At 41.8% G+C, this 22,242-nt stretch overlaps 1 protein-coding gene across 3 annotated transcripts in view; it reads left to right on the forward strand.

The window, feature by feature from the left end:
• The window catches only part of COL20A1 (collagen type XX alpha 1 chain), a 153,037-nt gene extending 136,788 nt beyond the window's left edge, over window positions 1-16,249 (forward strand). For all 3 annotated transcript variants that reach the window (XM_077460337.1, XM_077460338.1, XM_077460339.1), the window contains 7 exons: window positions 8,401-8,472; window positions 10,700-10,735; window positions 11,017-11,083; window positions 11,200-11,388; window positions 12,689-12,766; window positions 12,850-12,996; window positions 15,422-16,249. In XM_077460337.1, coding sequence (XP_077316463.1) covers window positions 8,401-8,472; window positions 10,700-10,735; window positions 11,017-11,083; window positions 11,200-11,388; window positions 12,689-12,766; window positions 12,850-12,996; window positions 15,422-15,450 — 618 coding nt within the window. In that variant the 3' untranslated portion in view covers window positions 15,451-16,249. The remainder of the gene's footprint in view (window positions 1-8,400; window positions 8,473-10,699; window positions 10,736-11,016; window positions 11,084-11,199; window positions 11,389-12,688; window positions 12,767-12,849; window positions 12,997-15,421) is intronic.
• The last annotated feature ends 5,993 nt before the right edge of the window (window positions 16,250-22,242 follow it).

Below are 22,242 nucleotides of genomic sequence, written 5' to 3' on the forward strand. Positions count from 1 at the left end.
GCTTTCTGATAACCAACCCCAAGAGGGCTTCCTCAATGCCCCTTTTCCTGGATCTGTTTTTTTTTTTTTAACCTTTACTTACAGTGATAACAATAGCCACTTCAAGCTCATAATAACAAGGTCAATATAAAATACATCAAGATGATCTTTCGTACATTGAATTGACCCTATACCTTCCTTAAGATCCTGTATCTGTTCAGCTCTGCCTTGCTGTCGTGTACTCATAGACCTGAGCCCAGGCTGTCCGGATGATCACCATGTCTTTACGTTCTGATGGACCACCCCTGCAGATCATTCTTTGGTCAGGTTGCAATTTTGTAGTCGCTCTTTACTGTTCCCCAAGATACAGCCAATGCGGGCCAAACACATTTAAACTCTAAGTGAATAACATTTAGCTTGCTAATGCCCTTGTATTAACAACAAAAAAAAAACAGTTTTTCAATTAAAATACTCCCCCCCCCCTTTTTTTCCCATTTTTCTCCTGTTCCCCCACCCCTTTTTCCCCCTTTCCCCCCCTTTTTCCCCCTTCGGCACATCTCAATGGTGCTGATCACATGCGGCCTCTTTCTTTTGTTCTTGGACTTCTGTGATGGCTACATGGTATTTTATAGGATGGCTTTCCTGATGGTGCATTGAAATGGCCACTTGTTGTCTCCAGTGAGACATGGAGACAACGCAGCAGCATACTTGCTATATAGATGGAGTGTGGTCACCCTATAACAGGAAGTGCCTAAACAAGGATGTTCTGGGATGTTCTGAGATTTAAAAAGATTGTAAATTACTTTTTAAATTGCATTCGCAGTTTACTGGTTGACATCACGATTTCACATCTACAGATCCTATGCAGGCACGCCTTCGATTTGTGCTGCTTTGTTAGAACCTCAGTGGTCAACAACAAGTCCATTTAGTAAGCATATTCTTTACTTATTACAAAGATCCAACAGAAAATCACCCAGTGAGGAGAAATCACAAAGCCACCATGTCACGGATCATGAGCAAGCCTTCCGTGAATAGTAGAGAACAGAAATGATAAAGAGACTAAACAAAACGTGAAACTAAGACAAAAAGACTAATGAGTGGAAAGTTCTGGATCATCAATTCCAGACAGCGATTTAGTAAAAAAAAAACAACAAATTTAATCAACATTACCGCAGAGCCATTCAAATCGCCATTATGCAAATCGAAAAAACAACCCCGGTTCACTTTCGCTAGCGACAAAAAAAAAATTAAAAGTTCGTAGTGTTAAATTTATCATGCAAATGAAAATATGTACATGAGCGGCGCTGCCACAGAGTCCCGTTTTTAAAATCTGACCGAAATAAAAAAGAAAGTTTGTAGTGCTAAATTTATCTTGCAAATTAAAATATGTATATGAGCCGCCCTGGCACGGAGTTCCATGTTTAAATTCATGACTGCATTATTTTGGGTATCATTTATTATGTATAAGTGCGTTCACTTATTTATGATGTTACATTTTAATACAATACAATAACACTGCTTATCTATTAAGCTAAAAGGCTCCAGCTGGGATCCAAATGGAACCTGGCTTCTTTCATTTGTTAACAATAAAACAGCGATTTGTCCATATGTACAACCAATGAAATGATAATGTTATTTTAAATTGGGCTGATGACCTGCAATCTTTCTTTATATTTCAGCAGATCTCTGGGTAAACTGCTAAATACCTGTCTGAAATTCATATTGGTGAATTGTTTTACTTGCCAAGGGAACTTTAATTCAGTTCAGCCAGTCTTGGGATTCATATATGTACTGCCAGACAGCATTGGTGAGAGGGTGACTCCATCTGCGTTATCCCAGTCTGGTGGCTTTCTGTATCACCTGTCTGCTCCTTGGGAGGTCCTCCTTATGGTGGACCTTCTCTCATAGGCTACCTAATTTCCTCCCCCTGCAGAAATAACATTGGCTTATCAGGCACTGGGCAACACAATAAGGCCTGGTTGGCCTTCTGCTGAAATAAACAAAAAAGCACTGCAACCTCTGCTCCAATATTCAAGAGGTTCCTAAAACTCAGTGTTCTAACAGGTCTCTGGAAACCTCACACGAAACACAGCCGGTACAACAGTAGATATCAACAAAACTGTTATCCTTCATTAGGCATAGTAAGATATAGCCATATGCCAATGTGTCTCGTTCTTCCAGACCTTAAGCCTAAAACGTATCAATTTCCCTTTCCGAATGATGAAGGATCTGCAGCTGGGTCTGTCTGGAGGATGGGATAGTTTTAAGGAAGATGTGTTGGGAGCACTGAACCCAAAATGAGGAATCTCATTTGATCTCTGGTTCAATGGATACAGCTCTTTGCTATATGGAGGGTTGTATCCCTCAGGGTCCCTGCAATAGTCTCAACAATGTGTAAAAACCTAAGAATGAAAGTCCAATAAAAGCTTATTAATATTGATAAAAAAATCTGAGGACATCGCCAACACATTTCCAGACTCAAAACTCCCTTCATCAAGGTCAAGAAACAAGACCATATAACAGTGATGGTGAACCTTGGCACCCCAGATGTTTTGGAACTACGTTTCCCATGATGCTCAACTACACTATAGAGTGCAATAGCATCATGGGAAATGTAGTTCCAAAACATCTGGGGTGCCAAGGTTCACCATCACTGCCATATAAAATAATGTAAATTTGGAAGACCAGAAAATTTTCAAGCAAACCAAAGTATGGTGCACTATCAAATTATATGTGTAAACTTCTAAAATCTGTTTACACCTATCATAAAAAGTCTATATTATCGGGAAACTGTCTATACACATCATTAAAATGTCAATATAAATACATAACATTATTATCTCTATTCTGCTTTCCACTATAACAATTCAGTGAAAAAAGTGATAAATGTAAGTGGGTCTAGAAGTATCCTCTATACTAAGTATAGACGACCGTGAACACTCAAAAAAAAATTATATATAAAACAATACAAATTTGTTATAAAGAGTAAATTACATCATACAACATGAATAAAACTAAAAAAAAAAAACATGATATACAGAAACAGTCCATAAATGGAAGAGGCCCAAACCAACTGTCAGGGAGACGGATGAAATCCAACACATTTCAACTAGTGGGGTAAGGGTCTTCTTCAGGGAGAAGGAATGGGCTGAGGACTTCCAGGTGAATACAAACAATCTACAATGTATACAATTTAATATAGTCATAATTACACATAGGATTCAAAGTATCACATATTTGGTAGACTAATCAACTTAATCATTGTCAGTAGACCTAGAACAGAAAGACATGAATATTGGTATCAGTACTGACCTCATGTGTTGCGTGTTTCAAACAATGGACATTATACGCTCAACATAGAAGAGTAGAACAGAGACGACTAAGAGGGGGCCATGCAAGCTAGAGCAGGGTGGAAATAGATAAATTTACTTGCATTATAAAACATTATTTTCATTTTTTGGTCCTAGGTTCGCTGCTGGTTATTTAATCGTGCATTCTTCCAATGTAAAGAGAATTCTTCCCACTAACTTCCAATCTAAGGGACATTATTCCGACTGACCACCAATGTAAGGAGACATTCTTCCCACTAACCTTGAATGTAAGGGGACATTCTTCCCACTAACCTTGAATGTAAGGGGACATTTTTCCCACTAACCTCCAATGTAAGGGACATTCTTCTCACTGACGACAAATGTAAGCGGACATTCTTTCCACTAACCATGAATGTAAGTGACATTCTTCTTTCTGAAGTGGTATGTGATAGTGAAAAGCGCCCCCTATCACATACCACTTCTTGTACAAAAGGTTTATTGAAAGAAATTCACATCAGTGAGACAATACAAGAATAGCATAGATCTGCCAAGAACATTACAAAAATCTGTGATGATGTACATATGGACATAACAGTGTTGGACTCTTGTCCGGCCCAAGATAGTCATATAGGAACATCTAAGGCTGGCCTTAGCACGCAGCCGCACCCACATACCACTTCAACACTAAAGTTAGCACATTGCACTTTAAGGGGAGCAGCTTTAATTAAATGTGCGCATTTATTTCTGCAGCACGAGGTTCCTACCATTCTCTCGTTCTTCTTACTGACCATCAATGTAAGGAACATTCTTCCCATTGATCACCAATGTAAGGAACATTCTTCCCAGTGACCTCCAATGTAAATAACATTCTCCTCACTGACCTTCAATGTAAGGGACGTTCTTCTCACTGACCATCAATGTAAGGGACGTTCTTCTCACTGACCATCAATGTAAAGGACATTCTTCCCCTTTCCCTCCAATGTAAAGGACATTCTTCCCCTTTCCCTCCAATGTAAGGGGCAGTCTTCCCACTGACCACCAATGTAAGGGACATTCTTCCCACTGACCACCAATGTAAGGGACATTCTTGCCACTGACCTCAAATGTAAAGGGCATTGTTCCCCCTGACCTCCAATGTATGGGGACATTCTTCCCACTGACCTCCAATGTATGGGGACATTCTTCCCACTGACCTCCAATGTATGGGACATTCTTCCCACTGACCTCCAATGTAAGGGACATTCTTCCCACTGACCTCCAATGTATGGGGACATTCTTCCCACTGACCTCCAATGTATGGGGACATTCTTCCCACTGACCTCCAATGTATGGGGACATTCTTCCCACTGACCTCCAATGTATGGGGACATTCTTCCCACTGACCTCCAATGTATGGGGACATTCTTCCCACTGACCTCCAATGTATGGAGACATTCTTCCCAACAAGCTCCAATGTAGGGGACATTCTTCCCACTGACTGCCAATGTAAGGAACATTCTTCCCACTGACCTCCAATGCAAGGGATATTCTTCTCACTAATCACCAATGTAAGAGACATTCTTGCCATTGACCTTCAATGTAAGGAACATTTTTCCCACTGACCTCCAATGTAAGGGACATTCTTCCCACTGACCTCCAATGTATGGGGACATTCTTCCCACTGACCTCCAATGTATGGGGACATTCTTCCCACTGACCTCCAATGTATGGGGACATTCTTCCCACTGACCTCCAATGTATGGGGACATTCTTCCCACTGACCTCCAATGTATGGAGACATTCTTCCCAACAAGCTCCAATGTAGGGGACATTCTTCCCACTGACTGCCAATGTAAGGAACATTCTTCCCACTGACCTCCAATGCAAGGGATATTCTTCTCACTAATCACCAATGTAAGAGACATTCTTGCCATTGACCTTCAATGTAAGGAACATTTTTCCCACTGACCTCCAATGTAAGGGTCATTTTTTCCACTGACCTCCAATGTAAGGAAAATTCTTCCCACTGGCCCTGATGCAAGAGACATTCTTCCCACTGACCTTCAGGGACATTCTTCCTAATGACAGCCGATTAATTAAATTAAACTGGGGTTTCCTTAATTTTTTTTAAGGGTCCAGGGTTTAAAAGGTTGCGAAAGGCTGACCTGGACAAAGCCAACATTAGATCCTTCATCAGTTACCAGAGTAATAAGTGGTAGGACCAGCCTTTTCTGTTGTAATTTAAAAAATATATGTGTTACTATGTTAATTTTGATCTATATCTGAGTTGTTGGGTTTGCCTTCAGGTTTGTCACCAGAACAATCTCAGTCATTGTAATAGGTCACTAATAAGATTTACTATGTACTTTCCCAAATTGACTGCTAAGAAGGAGGGTCTGCCTCCATTATCATCATCTGGGCAATCTCATGTGCTGTAATTCGGAGAATCATTCACACATCTGTGTAGCATTCTCAGAAGGTATCTCTGCTAGTGAAACTTCTTTTGCGGGAGATGCTTCTAATGTGACTACCAGCTCTGTGCCGAACTTCTGGAGCAAAGCAGCCACTCCAGCCAGTGACTGAGTCACTCCAGCCAGAGCCTGTACAAGAGCGGCATACAGAATGATCCTGTCTGCCATATTATAGAGAAGCGACAGTGATGGAAAATCACTGTGTCTGCAGATTGAAAGGGAAAGGTCATCCTTAATGGTGTTAAATTACAAAATGGCTGGTGTAGCAGTGATGTATGATTTACTGGATTATTATTATTATTTTTAGCAAAAGTAGACTTTGCCTTTACTTCCTGCACTTATTATTATTCGGGGATGCTGTGAATTCTGGGAACTTGGACTAATTTGCTGTATTTGTCAAAGTTACAAACATCGTCCTATATAGGGCAGCTTTTATTTATAGCTTTCCTATAACATCAGAGTCCAGGATCCAAGACTCCGGCAATTGTGCTCATTATACCGAATATATTACAGACATTTAGTGCTGGAACAGCAGTAGCTCAGTACAAGTCAGAAGTCAGCACCTGTAATGTATGGAGGTGTGCCGGGAAGAGAACGGGGATGGAAAGAACTTTGTTGACTACTGGCCATGTTTGGGCAATGATGTCACATTACATTGTGGATAACAGCCCGGGGAGCTGTCATTCAGTTATTGTTACCATCAGGATTGGTTGCCTGCATCTGCATGTCAAATTTTTTTTCTTTCTTTGGCGGGTGTCATTGTCAATGGATTTACATCAAGGGACATGTTTTTGGGATTTTTAGTTTGTGTCAAATGTTTGGTGTCTTTTTTTTCTAGGTTACTGTATCTGCCAATCTGATAACCAAATCTGGCAAAGTACCCATTTTGATGAAGACAAAGGCCTCTTCCCCACAATCCTGGACCGGTGGTTGTGGGGGTCCTATCGGAATGTGGAAGCCAATAAAATAATACCAGGGTGTGGTATCTGTTGGACCCAGTGCCGGGACAAGATCATCCAGTGCCCAGGGCAAAAGATGCCAAACTGCTCCCCCCTCCCATTTCTTTTAGGGTTTAGGGTGCCCCCATCCCTGCAATAAACCATTGTGCCCAGGGCAGCCGCCCCTCCTGCCCACCCCTTGTCCCGGCCCTGGTTGGACCCATTGTCATTATTATTAAAGGAGGCCAATGCCGCATACACACGATCGGAATTCTCGTCGGTAAAAGCTCTAAGGGTTTTCCCGACGGAATTCGGCTCAAGCTGTCTTGCCTACACACGGTCACACCAAATTACGATAGTTTAGAGCGCAGTGACGTACAACACGTACGACGGGACTAGAAAAAGGAAGTTCAATAGCCAGTAGCCAATAGCTTCTGTCTCGTAGTTGAATCTGAGCATGCCTGATTTTTGGCATGTCGGAATTGCATACACACGATCAGAATTACCAATAGGAAGTTTTTCCGTTGGGAAAATTGAGAACATGCTATCAATTTTTGGCTGGCGGGAATTCGGACAGCTAAATTTCCGATGGAGCATACACGCGGTCGCGTTTTCCAATGAAAAGCTCTCATCTGTCTTTTTCTGGCCGAAACTCTGATCGTGTGTATGCGGTATTACAGATTCCAATAAGCTCCCCACTCTCAGACCCCCACAACCACCGAGCCAGGGTTGCGTGGAAGAGGCCCTTGTCTTCATCAAAATGGAGGCAGGGTGCTTTGCTAGATTTGGTTGTCAGATTGACAGATGCATCTTCCTTTGATTTCAGAGAGGTTTGGGTTCGGCATCTGAACTTTTTTGCAGTTCATGGAATCCCTGCTTAAATCAAACCCATGGAAGTTCAGCTCACCATTACTCAGGAGTTTACAGCAGGAGGGCCTAGGATTTTAAAGGTGGAAATTACTTTTTAGAGGGGGTCACAAGACTCTCTGTGGATTATTCCTCATGAATTTGCGTCAATAAATCAGTCACAATTTTATTTTTTTACTCATTTGTTTTTAATTTTTTGAACTTGCCCATTACTTTAGAAACTATAGTTGTAGAGCCAAGCTCACTTGTTTTAAAATTTTTGCTTTTTCCACCACTGGACAGTTGTGGGTTTCTCTAACAACACAACCCAGGTTGGTGGAAGAGGTTTCTTAGAGGAGTCACAAAACTCTCTGTGGATCGTTGCTCTTATTACTTTTTTTGCATTGCCTAACACTGGACATTTGTGGGTAACTCCAGCAGCAGAAGCAAGGATGGATTGTGGATTGGGTAGAAAGAAAACAAATTTCCACTTCAAATAACATTTGGTTTTTACCTGCTCAGGTGACCATGATCTAATCAGGTGGAAGCTGCTGTGGGGGTGCAGGCTGGGAGTGGATCCGTCCTGGCCCAAACCATTTCTCGCTCCATCCAAGCCATCACCCAAACGCTTTTCACCCCAACTACGAGGCTTAATCATGGAGGTCATTCTATTTTTACTGTTGGTCTCCATATGGTGTGGTCAGTGAAACCTCATGAACACTCATATTATGTTTACTACTAACTTATGGGGGTGCTTTTATAGACCACATTACATGGGTGACTCATCTTCTACATGGTGGTACTATTTCAGTAAATATTATAGGTGTCTAAATTCAATTTTTTTATTTTTTGTTAATACTTTTTTTTTTTTTTTAGGGGATTCAAGGGGTCCAAGGATTAACTGGAAGTCCTGGTGAAAGAGGACCTGTTGGAGACGTTGGGCCCACAGTACGTACATGGGATCCTGACCTAGCTAGATGCTGGATGGTCCATTTGTGGTCCGGGGCAGGTTCTATAAATTTGGTGCCTTCACAAAACAGGGAATCATGGGAAATCGTGCAAACTTGCTTGAGTAAGAATAGGGTGTAGGTTAGAGGGGGCAAGGGGCTGCCTAAACCACCCAATAGAGGAAACGTTTTTACATGACCAGCACTAGCTTGATCTACCATTGATAGGATCTTGTGAATTATGGCAGATTACAGAGGTTTTACAGCTTCTCTGTCGTAAGCTGCTATATGCGAGATGACGCAAATGACACTTTGAAAAATATTTTCGAGGATCCTGGTGACTGTGTGTAATGTTCTTCTTTGCATTAATTGAATGTCATTAGTTCATGAAGCAGATCCAGAATACTAACACTTAGCAAACAGTTATATGAGGTGTGGAATTGTGTTTCCATTTAAAGCAGCGTGGCAGTAGCTATTTTAGGATTAGCTTAACTAAAGTGATATCGCTCAAGTACAGTGAATGGATAGGCTGCATTGTCATTGATATAATTAGTTTCTAGTGAATGGAAGGGCTGCATTCTCACTAATGTCACTAAAGAAATGATAGGTCAAATTCTCAGTGATGTCACCAGACTCTAATGAAAGTGTAATTCCCATCAGGGCTGATGTAGCTGAACAGGTTATTTCCCAAATTGTGCAGAGGCAGCCAGGCACACAGCAATAGTCCATTCACTCCGGCTCATCAAACAGTCTAGGGGATTGTCTTTTTTCTGGATTTTACTGCTTGTAGGAACTGGAAAGGGGACGTGGGTGATGTGGGATTCTGTATTTTATTTTTTGTAGGAACTGGGTGGGGGATGTGGGTGACGTGGGTTTCTGTATTTTAGTCCTTGTAGGAACTGGGCAGGGGACGCGGGTGATGTGGGATACTCCAAAATGCTTGAGCGCAATTTTTAAGAGGAGCACTCTCTCTCAACAGTAGTGACACTGTCTTTTCACCCACAGCTGGAATAGGTTGTAGAACAGGTGTAGCTAGACTGAAACAGTTTATAGGTTCACGGCTGGGGAACCTTGAAGCAGCTTGCAGAACAGGTATAACTAGACTGGAACAGTTTATAGGTTCACGGCTGGGAACCATCAAGCAGCTTGCAGAATAGGTATAGCTAGACTGAAACAGTCTATAGGTTCACAGTTGGGGACCATGAAGTAGCTTGCAGAACAGGTATAGCTAAACTATGGAATAGTCTGTAGGTTAAAGGCTGGGGGCCATGAAGTGGCTTTAAGGTGCAGCACAGAAGAAAGGCTCTACTCACAGAATCCTGGAATAGGATTAGTCCATAGCTGTTCACGGCTGGGGAACCTTGAAGCAGCTTATAGAACAGGTATAGCTGGACTGGAACAGTTTATAGGTTCACGGCTGGGAACCATCAAGCAGATTGCAGAATAGGTATAGCTAGATTGAAACAGTCTATAGGTTCATGGCCAGGGACCATGAAGTAGCATGCAGAACCGTTATAGCTAGACTGGAACAGTCTGTAGGTTCACAGCTGGGGACCATGAAGTAGCTTGCTGAACAGGTATAGCTAAACTATGGAACAGTCGGTAGGTTAAAGGCTGGGGGCCATGAAGTGACTTTAAGGTGCAGCACAGAAAAAAGGCTCTACTAACAGAATCCTGGAATAGGATAAGTCCATAGCTACAGACTCTCGTAAAGTAATCCAGCATCCAGTTCCAGGTGCACCATGGGCAGGCAGCCCCTTCCTCCTATCAGCTCACTGATCCATTCTCTCAGGAGGGTGAAAGAGAATCTCTTCAGGGCCCCAGACTATTTAACAGCATCCCAACCACCAACTGCCCCCCGCCCCTGGATTAGCTAGGCCCTGTTTAATATTCAGGCTGGTCATTTGAATTCTCCCTCCCTAAGCTCTAGAATCTTCTTTTAGAGGCAGGGGGAAGCAATTAACTCCCAGCCTGTTAAGCCCTGAATAGACCAGACTAATCAATTACTGCTCCCTGCATACAGCAAGAGTCAAAAATGTTACTTACCTAGCAGCCTAACTAGAAAGGTGCTACAAAAATATAGGCTGCATTCTCAGTGATGTCATCAATATCTAGTAAATGGATAGGCTGCATTCTCCAAGGTGTCAGTGATCTCTATATTTATTTATAGGGTTGTATATTCTGTGGGTTCATCAATTGCTCATTATTACTTCTCTGTTTTTTCACAGGGTCTTCCTGGCACCCGAGGCGAAAAAGGGGAGAAGGTGAGTTTCAATGAGCACAGCTCCATACAAAGACTAATTGCCTGTCTATTGACCTCAGCCTCGTGTTCTGCGATAGAGCAAGACAGGAAATCATTTCTCTCCTCATCAGTTCCTTTATTGTAGACATTTCCTCAACAGGACAACTGTTATTTTCAATTATGCCTTTTGCTAAACAACACGTACTAAATTTTTCCAGTTTGACTGGAACTTAGCTTAGCCTGTTGTGCTTATAAATTCTTTACAACAATATTCTACTTTAAGCTCACATCTCTTAAAAACAGGGGGAACCTCAATCTGCCGCCACCATTTACCATTTGGTTAATCAGGTGTGTGAGAGACTCATACAGGGTAAGTGCTTGTCAACTGGGTGTCCACTGCTGAGAATTTTTAGTGGTCGGTGGCTATTTCTTGATGTAGTTATATATGGAATTATATTGCCTCTTCTGCATATTATCATTTCTCAGCTCACATGGTAAAACTGGAAGCAGTGCTGCAGGAGAAAGATGTACAACCTGTCCCCCTCTGGGATTTGGAATTAAAACCAGGAGAACCTGGACCGCCAGGACCTCCGGGGCCACCAGGAGAACAAGGAGCACCTGGATTTAATGGTGCTTTCGGACAGCCAGCCAGGAATGGATACCCAGGAGAACGAGGTATAATTTCTTATTCTTCAGCCTTTATAAATGATTGTCTAGGGAAAGGGGGACCGTAGGTGAATCATGCTTTCCTATTCATTTTTTGGTCCTACTTATCCAAAGGACAATCTTGGATTCTGTCTTGCTGGGCCTTGAAGTTTACCCAACAGGTATACTTGACTTGAACTGGGGAAATTTTATACAGATCTAATTGTTTCTGGATCCTATCTTGTCTTGGATGTCTGAGTACAAGTGGCTGTATTTGAGCAGATTATTGTCCAAAACTAGACGGTAGATGCTAAATAGGTGAGGGCAGGATCTGGTTGGAAGTGCTTCTTTTTGAAGTTGAACTGTGAAACCAGATTTTTCCCTTGGTTTTGACTGCCATTTTTAGTGGTTAGTCTACGTCAGGGATCTCCAAATTTTCTAAGCAAAGGGCCAGATTACTGCTCTTTAGACTTTAGGGGAGCCATACTGTGACCAGTGGAAGTAGAAAATGTCCCAACATTAGTGGTCATAAACAATGCCCCATCATTGGTTTGAATGGAAGGAAAAGTGCCCCATTGTTGGTATCAATGGGAAGAATAGTTCCCCATCAATGGTGTCAGTGGGAGGAATAGTGCCCCATTAGTTGTCAGCTGGTGGAATATTGCCCCAAGGGCCAGATAAAGGTAAGCCAAGGGCCACATCCAGCCCCTGGGCCACAGCTTGAAGACCACTAGTCTACTTTGTTGAGCTTAGTTTAAGAATTCAGTCCAAAGGTGGACTGATACTGCTCAGTTGAAAAATGGTATGATGGGTTGAGTCACTAATTAGCTTCTTATATGTCTGGTTTGCTTCAGCTACAATATCCCCCACTTTAGTTTGTTTTTTGTTTTTTTCTGGTTGATCATGAAGTCTAACCGTGACTGATAAAATGGGTTTTCCCAGAATATCCATTCCCTTTTGCTTCCTTCATTACACTGAGAAAATTAAAAATCTTAGAGCTGATGGTACACTATATGGCCTAAAGTATGTGGAAACCCTTCCATGGCAACTACATATTACTAGTGTCCAACACGTTCATACAGGTCTAATGGTCAGGTGTCCACCAACTATTTGCACACCAAACAATTACATGGTACGTGGGTAAGTTGTGGGTGTTGTAGTGATAAAATGGGTGCTGTAGTAATAAGATTGATGACACCATTAATAATAATTAAAAAAAAAAACTCTTAATTGATTTCATTCCCACAGCATCTACTAATTTGTGAAATATCAGTTTCTAGTTTCGTATTGCTTTTTATGTTTTCGTGCATGGCCTCTGTTAATATTTTAGGGTCCAAAGGACATCAAGGAGAGAAGGGAACTCCAGGACAAAGTAGAGAAGGCTCAGCAGGACCTTCTGGAGCTATAGGTAACCACTTTATTCTAGTAACTAAACACCCTGACTTTTTGTTTTAGAGCACAAATATTTACGGTATTTATTTTCCCCTCCAGGTCTTCCAGGAAAGGATGTCTTTGGAAATTCTGGGCCCATGGGCTTTCCTGGACAGCCTGGTCCCCCTGGGAATCCAGGAATCCCTGGACATTATGGGCCTCCGGGGGTAGTAGGTGGCTGTGACTCTTCTTCGTGTTATTTATCAGGTAAGTGGAGAGTCCTGGTGCCTTCTGCATTCACTACACTAGTAGTTGTCATAAAAAGTCAAGGAAATTGCCAACCAAATAGAGATGCTGCTTATCAATTATCCTGTACTGTATATTTTTAGTGGTTCTTGCTGTACGGCCTGCGGTAATAGAAAGGTTGCTTTATTTTCCTAATGCTCAGGTATCGGCATATTGGGTCAATTTCATCAAGGGATCTGAAATAAAAATGTCTATTTCATAGTATACACCAGCTGACCTTGCATTTTGCAGTGCAGATGTGAATCTGATTGAATGCTAAGAGAAAGAACAATTCTTATTTTAGACATCAAAAATTACCCCATTATCATTGTGTCATTTGGATGTCTGTGTGCCATTGTTCTTGAACTCTAAGTGTCAATGTATCCTTATTCTGAATTTTTGTTGTTCTCTTATGTCTATGTGTAATCTAGAATTCTAAGTTCCAGTGTAACTTTTTCTGGAGTGTCGTGTACTTCAGCTGTCTCTTTTTTTTTTTTTCCAGCACCCCAAGAGACAATGTACCCTTGTTCTGAGATTTGTGTTCCTGAGATGTCTACAATAGAATCCCAATTGTCAGTGTACTCCTCTTCTAGGGTTTTGTGTTCTTCAGGTGTCTCCTCTTTTTAGAATCCCAAGTGTCAGGGTACCCTTGTTCTTAGGTTTTGCATTCTTCAGTTGTCCATGTATGTTAATTATGGGACCACAACTATCAGTTTACCTTTGTTCTGGGGTTTTGTGTTCTTCACTTGTCTCTTCTTTTTAGTCAGGGATCATTTTAGATCCCAAAGTGTCAGTATAACCTTTGTTGTGAGGTTTTGTATTTGTGTACCCTTATTCTTGGGTTTTGCATTTCTCAGTTGTCTATGTATAATAATTATGGGGCCCCAACTATCAGTTTACCCTTGTATTTTTCAGTGGTCTATATACAGTATGTTTGTTCTGGAACCTTAAGTGTCAGTGTATCCTTGTTTTGGGGTTCTGCATTCTTCGACTATCTTTTCATTCTAGAACCCCAGGTGTCAGTGTATGCTTGTTTTTTGCATTTTGTTTTCCTCAGTTATCCCTTCATTCTAGAATTCTTCGTTCTAGTCAGTGTGCACTTGTTGCTCTGAGTGTACCCTTGTTTTAGGACTGTTCTCCTCTGTTCATTCTGGAACCCCAGGTGTCAATATACCCTTGTTATGGGGTTTGCATTCCTTCGTTGTCTGCTGTATGTATCTCTATTATGTATCTCTATTTTAGATCCCCAAGTGTCAGTATACCTTTGTTGTGGGGTTTTGTTATTTTTGGTTGTCCATATCTGTATTCATTCTGGAACCTTATGTGTCAGTGTATCCATGCTTTAGAGTTTTACATTCCCTGTACCCTTAGTTTAGGGTTTTGTATTCTTCAGTTATCTCTTCATTCTAGAACCCTAAGTATCAGTTTACCCTTAGTCCTCAGTTGTCTATGTATAATAATTATAAGGGCCCAAGTATCAGTTTACCCTTGTATTTCTCAGGCCGCGTACACACGGGCGGACTGTTCGCCCAACTTTGTCCGCTGAACAGTGTTTGGGCGGACAGTCCGCTCGTGTGTGGGCTTTCAGCGGACAGTTTCAGCGGACAGTTTGACGAACAAGGTTTTTCGGAAATTCCGTAAAACTGTCCGCTGAAACCTTGTTTGAGCGAACAGTCCGCCCGTGTGTAGGCTTGTTCGTCAAACTAAGTTCCGCGCATGCTCAGAAAGGATTTACACGCCGAAAGTTATAATGCAGTGTATAGGACGTCGTATTTTCCGTCCCGTCGTACGAGCCGTTCACGTCATCGCGCACGGTTTCAGCAAACTGTTCGTTCGTCGTGTGTGGGCATGTCCGTCCATGCTAATTTTGAGCGGACTGTTTGCCGAAACTGTTGGACGGACAAAGTTGGGCGAACAGTCTGCGCGTGTGTACGCGGCCTCAGTTGTCTGCCCTGTTTCCCCGAAAATAAGACCTAGCGTGATTGTCGGTGATGGCTGCAATATAAGCCCTACCTCCCAAATAAGCCATTGTAGGTTATTTTTGGGGTAGGGCTTATTTTCCGGGGAACCAGGGTAAGGGTATGTATGCTTGTTCTGCAACCTTAAGTGTCAGTGTATCCTTGTTCTGGTGTTCTACATTCCTCAGCTATCTTTTCATTCTAGAACCTAAAGTGTCAATGTACCCTAGTTTTAGGGTTTTGTATTCCTCAGTTGTGTCTTCATTCTAGAATCCCAAGTATCAATGTACCATTGTTCTGGGATTTAGCGCTCCTCCGATGTCAATGTCTCCTTCCAAAACCTGACATACAATTGTCTAATTGTTGTTTGATTTTATTATATATATGCTGGCTGTATAGTAGATGATGTACACTGGGTAAACCTTGGCACCTCTGTTTCTCATTTCCAGGAGATGAAGAACTGAATGTTATCCCTTGAACGTTTTCTGCTAAAGCATACAATGTAGAGATCCGGTGGAGCATGGCTCTCATGGTGTCACCAGCTGCTTTCACTAACATCACAGCTGGATACATCAAAGACATGGTACAGGTTTAAAATGTCATCCTGCAGGTTTGAGCTTTTCTGCAGTTGGCACGCAGGTACCTGGCGCGCAGTACAGAGGGCAGCGAGAAGTCTGCCGGATTCTATCCTACGGAGTGATGTTTAATATCTGTGGCGTGTTTCCACTATTAGTGTTTTCAACAGAACTTCAAAGGTCCTGTGCTGACAAAAGAGGATATTTAGAGAGAAACATCAAACCAAAATTTGTTTGAAATCTTCTTTGCTTGTTTTTTTTTTAAGAATCAGTTTGTTAAGCTTTTCCATGGAACTTCTAAAGCAGAGATTGGCTGTCCAAACTGGAAAAGCTTTGACCCGGTCTTGGGATTTACGACTATAAGCTTCTTTACAATGGAAGGCAAGGAGCAGTACTGTGCAGGAACCCACAGAAGCCACCATTCACTTTTGAGCAGCTAGCATAATGAAGATAATTACTGAATGGTTGCATGGCACACACTGCTCTTTTTATTGTATTGTTGTTTAGGACCCTTGTCTGAGCTGTATTTGGTCCATTTCTACTAACAAATGTTCGTGAATTACTTTTTAAATGCTGTCTTACTACTTTGTGAATACACTTGCAATAAATAAGAACCCTTAGAGGGTCAAATGCCTAAGCAATTGTCTTCTGCTTCTGTTATGCTGCCTTACAGTACTAATAAAGAACAATTTTTTAACTTTTTTTTTTTTCCAGCGTGTTGACTTCTTCTATTTCTGTGGAAAGGTTGATCGTTTTAAGAAACTCTAATGCCGCGTACACACGATCGACACATTCTGACAACAAAATTACAAATGTTGGCTCAAACTTATCTTGCATACACACGGTGACACAATGTTGTCGGAAATTCCGAACGACAAGAACGCGGTGACATACAACACTACAACGAGCCGAGGAAAATGAAGTGTGGCTCTTGTGCTTGATTCCGAGCATGCATAAAACTTTGTGCTTCGGAATTGTATGCACACGATTGGAATTTCCAACAATGGATTTTGTTGTCGGAAAATTTTTGATCCAGATTTCAAATTTTGTGTGTAGGAAATTCCGATGGAAAATGTCCGATGGAGCCTATGCACGGTCAGAACTTCCGTCAAAACGCCCCTATCGAACATTTTCTATCGGAAGATTTGACCATGTGTACGCGGCATTAGACCTATGTGTAGCAGATATACCTAATTTTGGTTTATGTATTCTTAAGCATCTATAATTATTCATTTTGTAACTGTTCTCCACATTGCCCTTAGTAGTAAGACTCTCATATTATAGACCAGCCTTTCTCAACCAGGGCTACATGGTACCCTAGGAGTTTTCCAGGAGTTGTTAGTGGTTCCTTGAGCTATGGCTGATTTCCTATCTGAGTGTGTCGACATAATCTTTAATGCTACTTGGTAGACCTTTTTAATTGTCTGTAAGCATGGCATTCTGGCCATCAGTGGTCTCTTCTGACCATCAAAGTAAGAGTTATTCTTTCCATTGACCCCCAATGAATTCAATTTTGCAGAGGTTCCCTGAAACCTGAAAATTATTTCAAGGGTTCCTGTAAGATTGAAAGGTTGATGAAGGCTGTCGTAGACTGGACATGGAGAAATATAGGCTACAATTGCATTCTATCTATCTATCTATCTATTGATCCTAGCGGCTGCCATTTTTGCTTTGGTGTATTTAGTACATACACATGCTGGGGGTGATCAGCTTGCCAATGAGTGATGTTGGGGGTCAGGTGTGTTGTATACTTAAGGAGGAAGGGGCTACCTTCAAGGCCTACCTGCTCTCAATTTGCTCATTGCTATATACAGTATCTCACAAAAGTGAGTACACCCCTCACGTTTTTGTAAATATTTTCTTCTATCTTTTCATGTGACAACACTGAAGAAATGACACTTTGCTACAATGTAAGGTAGTGAGTGTACAGCTTGTATAACAGTGTAAATTTGCTGTCCCCTCAAAAAAACTCAACACACAATCATTATTGTCTAAACTGCTGGCAACAAAAGTGAGTACACCTCTAAGTGAAAATGTCCAAATCAGGCCCAATTAGCCACTTTCCCTCTCCAGTGTCATGTGACTCGTTAGTGTTACAAGGTCTCAGGTGTGAATGGGGAGCAGGTCTGTTAAGTTTGGTGTTATCACTCTCACTCTCTCGTACTGGTCACTGGCTGGAAGTTCAACATGACACCTCATGGCAAAGAACTCTGAGGATCTGAAAAAAAGAATTGTTGCTCTACATAAAGATGACCTAGGATATAAGAAGATTGCCAAGACCCTGAAACTGAGCTGCAACATGGTGGCCAAGACCATACAGCGATTTAACAGGACAGGTTCCTCTCAGAGCAGGCTTCGCCATGGTTGACCAAAGAAGGTAAGTGCATGTGCTCAGCGTCACATCCAGAGGTTGTCTTAGAGAAATAGACATATGAGTGCTGCCAGCATTGCTGCGTCTTCTAAAGATGATGCACAAGAAAGCCTGCAAACAGTTTGCTGAAGACAAGCAGACTAAGGACATGGATTACTGGAACCATGTGCTGTGGTCTGATGAGACCAAGATAAACTTTTTGGATTAGGTGGTGTCGAGAGTGTATGGCAGCAACCAGATAAGGAGTACAAAGACAAGTGTGTCTTGCCTACGGTCAAGCATGGTGGTGGGGGTGTCATGGTCTGGGGCTGCATGAGTGCTGCCGGCACTGGGAAGCTACAGTTCATTGAGGGAACCATGAATACCAACATGTACTGTGACATACTGAAGTAGAGAATGATCCCCTACCTTTGAAAACTGGGCAGCAGGGAAGTATTCCAACATAACGACTCCAAACACACCTCCAAGACAACCACTGCCTTGCTAAAGAAGCTGAGGGTAAAGGTGATGGACTGGCCAAGCATGTCTCCAGACCTAAACCCTATTGAGCATCTGTGGGGCATCCTCAAAGAGAAGGTGGAGGAGCGCGAGGTCTCTAACATCCACCAGCTCTGTGATGTCATCATGGAGGAGGGGAAGAGGACTCCAGTGGCAACCTGTGAAATTCTCGTGAACTCCATGCCAAAGAGAGTTAAGGCAGTGCTGGAAAATAATGGTGGCCACACAAAGTATTCACACTTTGGGCCCAATTTGGACATTTTCACTTAGGGGTGTACTGACTTTTGTTACCAGCGGTTTAGACATTAATAGCTGTGTGTTGAGTTATTTTGAGGGGACGGCAAATTTACACTGTTATACAAGCTGTACACTCACCACTTTACATTGTAGCAACGTGTCATTTCTTCAGTGTTGCCACATGAAAACATAGAATAAAATATTTACAAAAATGTGAAGGCTGTACTCACTTTTGTGAGATACTGTATGTTCCAAGTTAGGAGCTCAGATAGTTTTGAGTTAGGAACCACACAATGCAGAAGGTACCCCTTGACGTGGCATTACAGATTATGTATTTTCAAATGTGAAGGCACACCCTAAGGCCACCATTATAGTAGTGTTGTTGGGAACAAGGTTCGTTGAACCAGACAGAATTTTCCCAGTTCTCCACCCTTCCACTGTCTGTGTTTTTTTTTTTTTCTGCTTTGCATATTCTAATATTGGCTGTTTTTTTATGATAATTATTGTACTGCAGACTAGCGATAAGCTCTCCTGGCCCCAGTCAACATCTCTAATGTTCATCAACCAAAGACCCCCTCCCAGGCAGTGAATATTTTCATGATGCTCGGAGACGTACTTCATACACTTGAGATTCTGGCCTTCATAAAAAACCCTGGAACACGGCTTTTAGCCTGGCACCAGTGATCATGCCTATTTTAGAGTCTCGTGGGTCATGCTGTAACTCCATTGTCGGTAATCTGTTCAAGTGCAGAAATGGAGTTGCTGTTGCATGTCCATGTTTTATTGAGCTCCGCGTTATGTAAGTATAAAATATTTGCCAGATTTTGCTGAAGGGAAAGGTTTGTTGATTTGCTTGCCTTATATATATCTATATCTATATATATATATATATATATATATATATATAGATATATCTATATATATATATATATATATATATATATATATATATATATATATATATATATATATATATATATATATATATATATATATACTTGAAAAGCAGAACTCCAAGCAAACGCTAAAACTTAAATTTATATAAAGAAGATGTTTAAAGTTTTGGAATTTTGTCCCACCACTTTTGTTATATTCAACCCCCCCCCCCCGTTGGACCGCTTCATGGTTCAGCCTCCTAGCTCTCTGGGTTGCCTGTTTGCTTTTTAGATAGAAGTGATGATGCTGAATTGTTGTCTAGTGAGCAGGACGCAGGTGAATAAGAAAGCTGCAAAGCTTGCCCCGGACATGGTGCATACTTAACTATGCAATGCGGCCGTGGAGTGTGTGATTTACCAGAATGGCTGTAGAGAATTAGAATTCCCAAAGGCTGTGCAAGTCCTTTAGAAAGCCAAAAGCTTACCCGTGGCCAGCATGCTGTAGAGAGGCCATTTCTTTCTTTGTGGAATCAGCAGTCTCTCTGCAGAGGACCGAAACACCCCCTACTGACTCTAGCTAGAGATCTCCAATCAACAGGGAGCGTGAGATTTGCTGAATAGAAAATTCTTGCTCTTACTCAGCAGGGAGCATGTCGGACATCCACACTTCGGCTAAAATAAAACCATAAGTGTTCTAATCTTTCTAATGCATCCAAAACTGATGAAGGTAAAAAAAAAGGTTCCTCAAAGAGTGGGACTTTAAATGGACCATAAGCAGTGGTTTAGATATAAAAGTACAAATTTATTGAAATACAATATGAAGCATAAAGATAAAATCAAACACATGATGATGGGAATGGCTGGTGGAAGGGCTGCTTCACCTGGGAGACGCCAGCAGCCACGCTACCCCACCATAGATACAAGATCTACATGGCTATTCCAGTCACATTCTAGAGATCTGTACTGTTGGTGACCATATGCCCTTCAACTTCATGGATGCCTCTATATATCATATAAACAGTTCTCAGCTCCTACCCCTTACTGACTCGGTTCTGTGGACAAATGCCCTCTATTTTCCCATAATCGTTGGGGTATAGATTTGTGGGGTCACTGGGACATACTACAGTGAGTCTCCTGGGTTTTGCCCCCCCCCCCCAGTGGGATTTTGCATCCCTACAGGGGGAACATACTATGACAGATTCCATCCTCTTCTCGTATTTATTTATATGCGCAGCTGTGATGGTTCAACTCTTTCCTTATCTTCTGAGTTATGATTTCTCTTGGGTGAATCATTAACACATGGGATTAAGGCTATACATTTGGAATTCGTAAACCATCGAGCTCTGAAGAAGACTTGCATTATATATATTGAAACATGTTGGGCTCCTTCTGTCTTTCTGACAGTCATCTCAGGCCATTCCACCAGCCGTTTTCCAATTCTGTTCCCATCATCATGTGTTTGATTTTATCTTTATGCTTCCAATTGAATTTCAAGTTTCAATAAATTTGTACTTTTATATCTAAACCACTGATTATGGTCTGTTTAAAGTCCTATTATTTGAGGAACCTTTTTTTTTTACTCTAACTCATCCCAAAAGATGTTCTATCGGGTTGAGATCAGGACTCTGTGCAGTCAGTTTCTTACACCCCAAACTTGCTAATCCATGTCTTTATGGACCTTGCTTTGTGCACTGGTCCAAATCATTTGGTGGAGGGGGATTATGGTGTGGGGTTGTTTTTCAGGGGTTGGGCTTGGCCCTCTAGTTCCAGTGAAGGGAACTCTTAAGGTGTCAGCGTACCAAGACATTTTGGACAGTTTCATGCTCCCAACTTTGTGGGAACAGTTTGGGGATGGCCCCTTCCTGTTCCAACATGACTGCACACGAGTGCACACAGTAAGGTCCATAAAGACATGGATGAGCGAGTTTGGGGGGGAGGAACTTGACTGGCCTGCGCAGAGTCCTGACGTAAACCTAATATAACACCTTTGGGGGGGAAATAGAATGGAGACTGCAAGCTAGGCCTTCTCGTTCAACATCAGTGCCTGACCTCACAAATGTGCTTCTGGAAGAATGGTCAAACATCCCCGTAGACACACTCCTAAACCTTGTGGACGGCCTTCCCAGAAGAGTTGAAGCTGTTAGTCTGTAGGGTTCAATATTGAGTTGGCCCACCCTTTACAGCTATAAGACTGGGATGCCATTAAAGTTCATGTGTGTGTAAAGGCAGGTGTCCCAATACTTTTTACAATATAGTGCATATCTGTAACTAGAAAATCAAATGTATTGTGGCTAAACGCTCTTAGATTCATAATTAATTATTCCGCTTTCCATTCTACACATCCATGGTTGAGAACATTGGTGTCTTTCCCTCCCAGGACTTCCACTGATTACCTATTTACTACAACTTCAATTATTAGGCCATTTAGACTTTGATGTGTCAGATTGAAGAAGATGATGAGAGACTGGATGCGAGCTGTGGCTACTGACTTTCTTCGTTTTTTATGAGAGAGATTTTTCCTTTTTGGTACAAGTTTATAAATGTAAAGTTATGCACTTGGGGTCTAAGAATATACATACATCATACATACAAGGGGGAATACAATTGGGGGAATCCATAGTGGAGAAGGATCTGAGGGTTTTGGTAGATCATAAGCTCAATAATAACATGCAATGCCAAGCTGTGGTTTCCAAAGCGAGCAAAGTCTGTTCTTG

The sequence above is a fragment of the Lithobates pipiens genome, unplaced genomic scaffold (assembly GCF_037356315.1).
Source record: "Lithobates pipiens isolate NorthernLeopardFrog02 unplaced genomic scaffold, aLitPip1_a1.2 Scaffold_28, whole genome shotgun sequence".
Classification (NCBI taxonomy): Eukaryota; Metazoa; Chordata; class Amphibia; order Anura; family Ranidae; genus Lithobates; species Lithobates pipiens.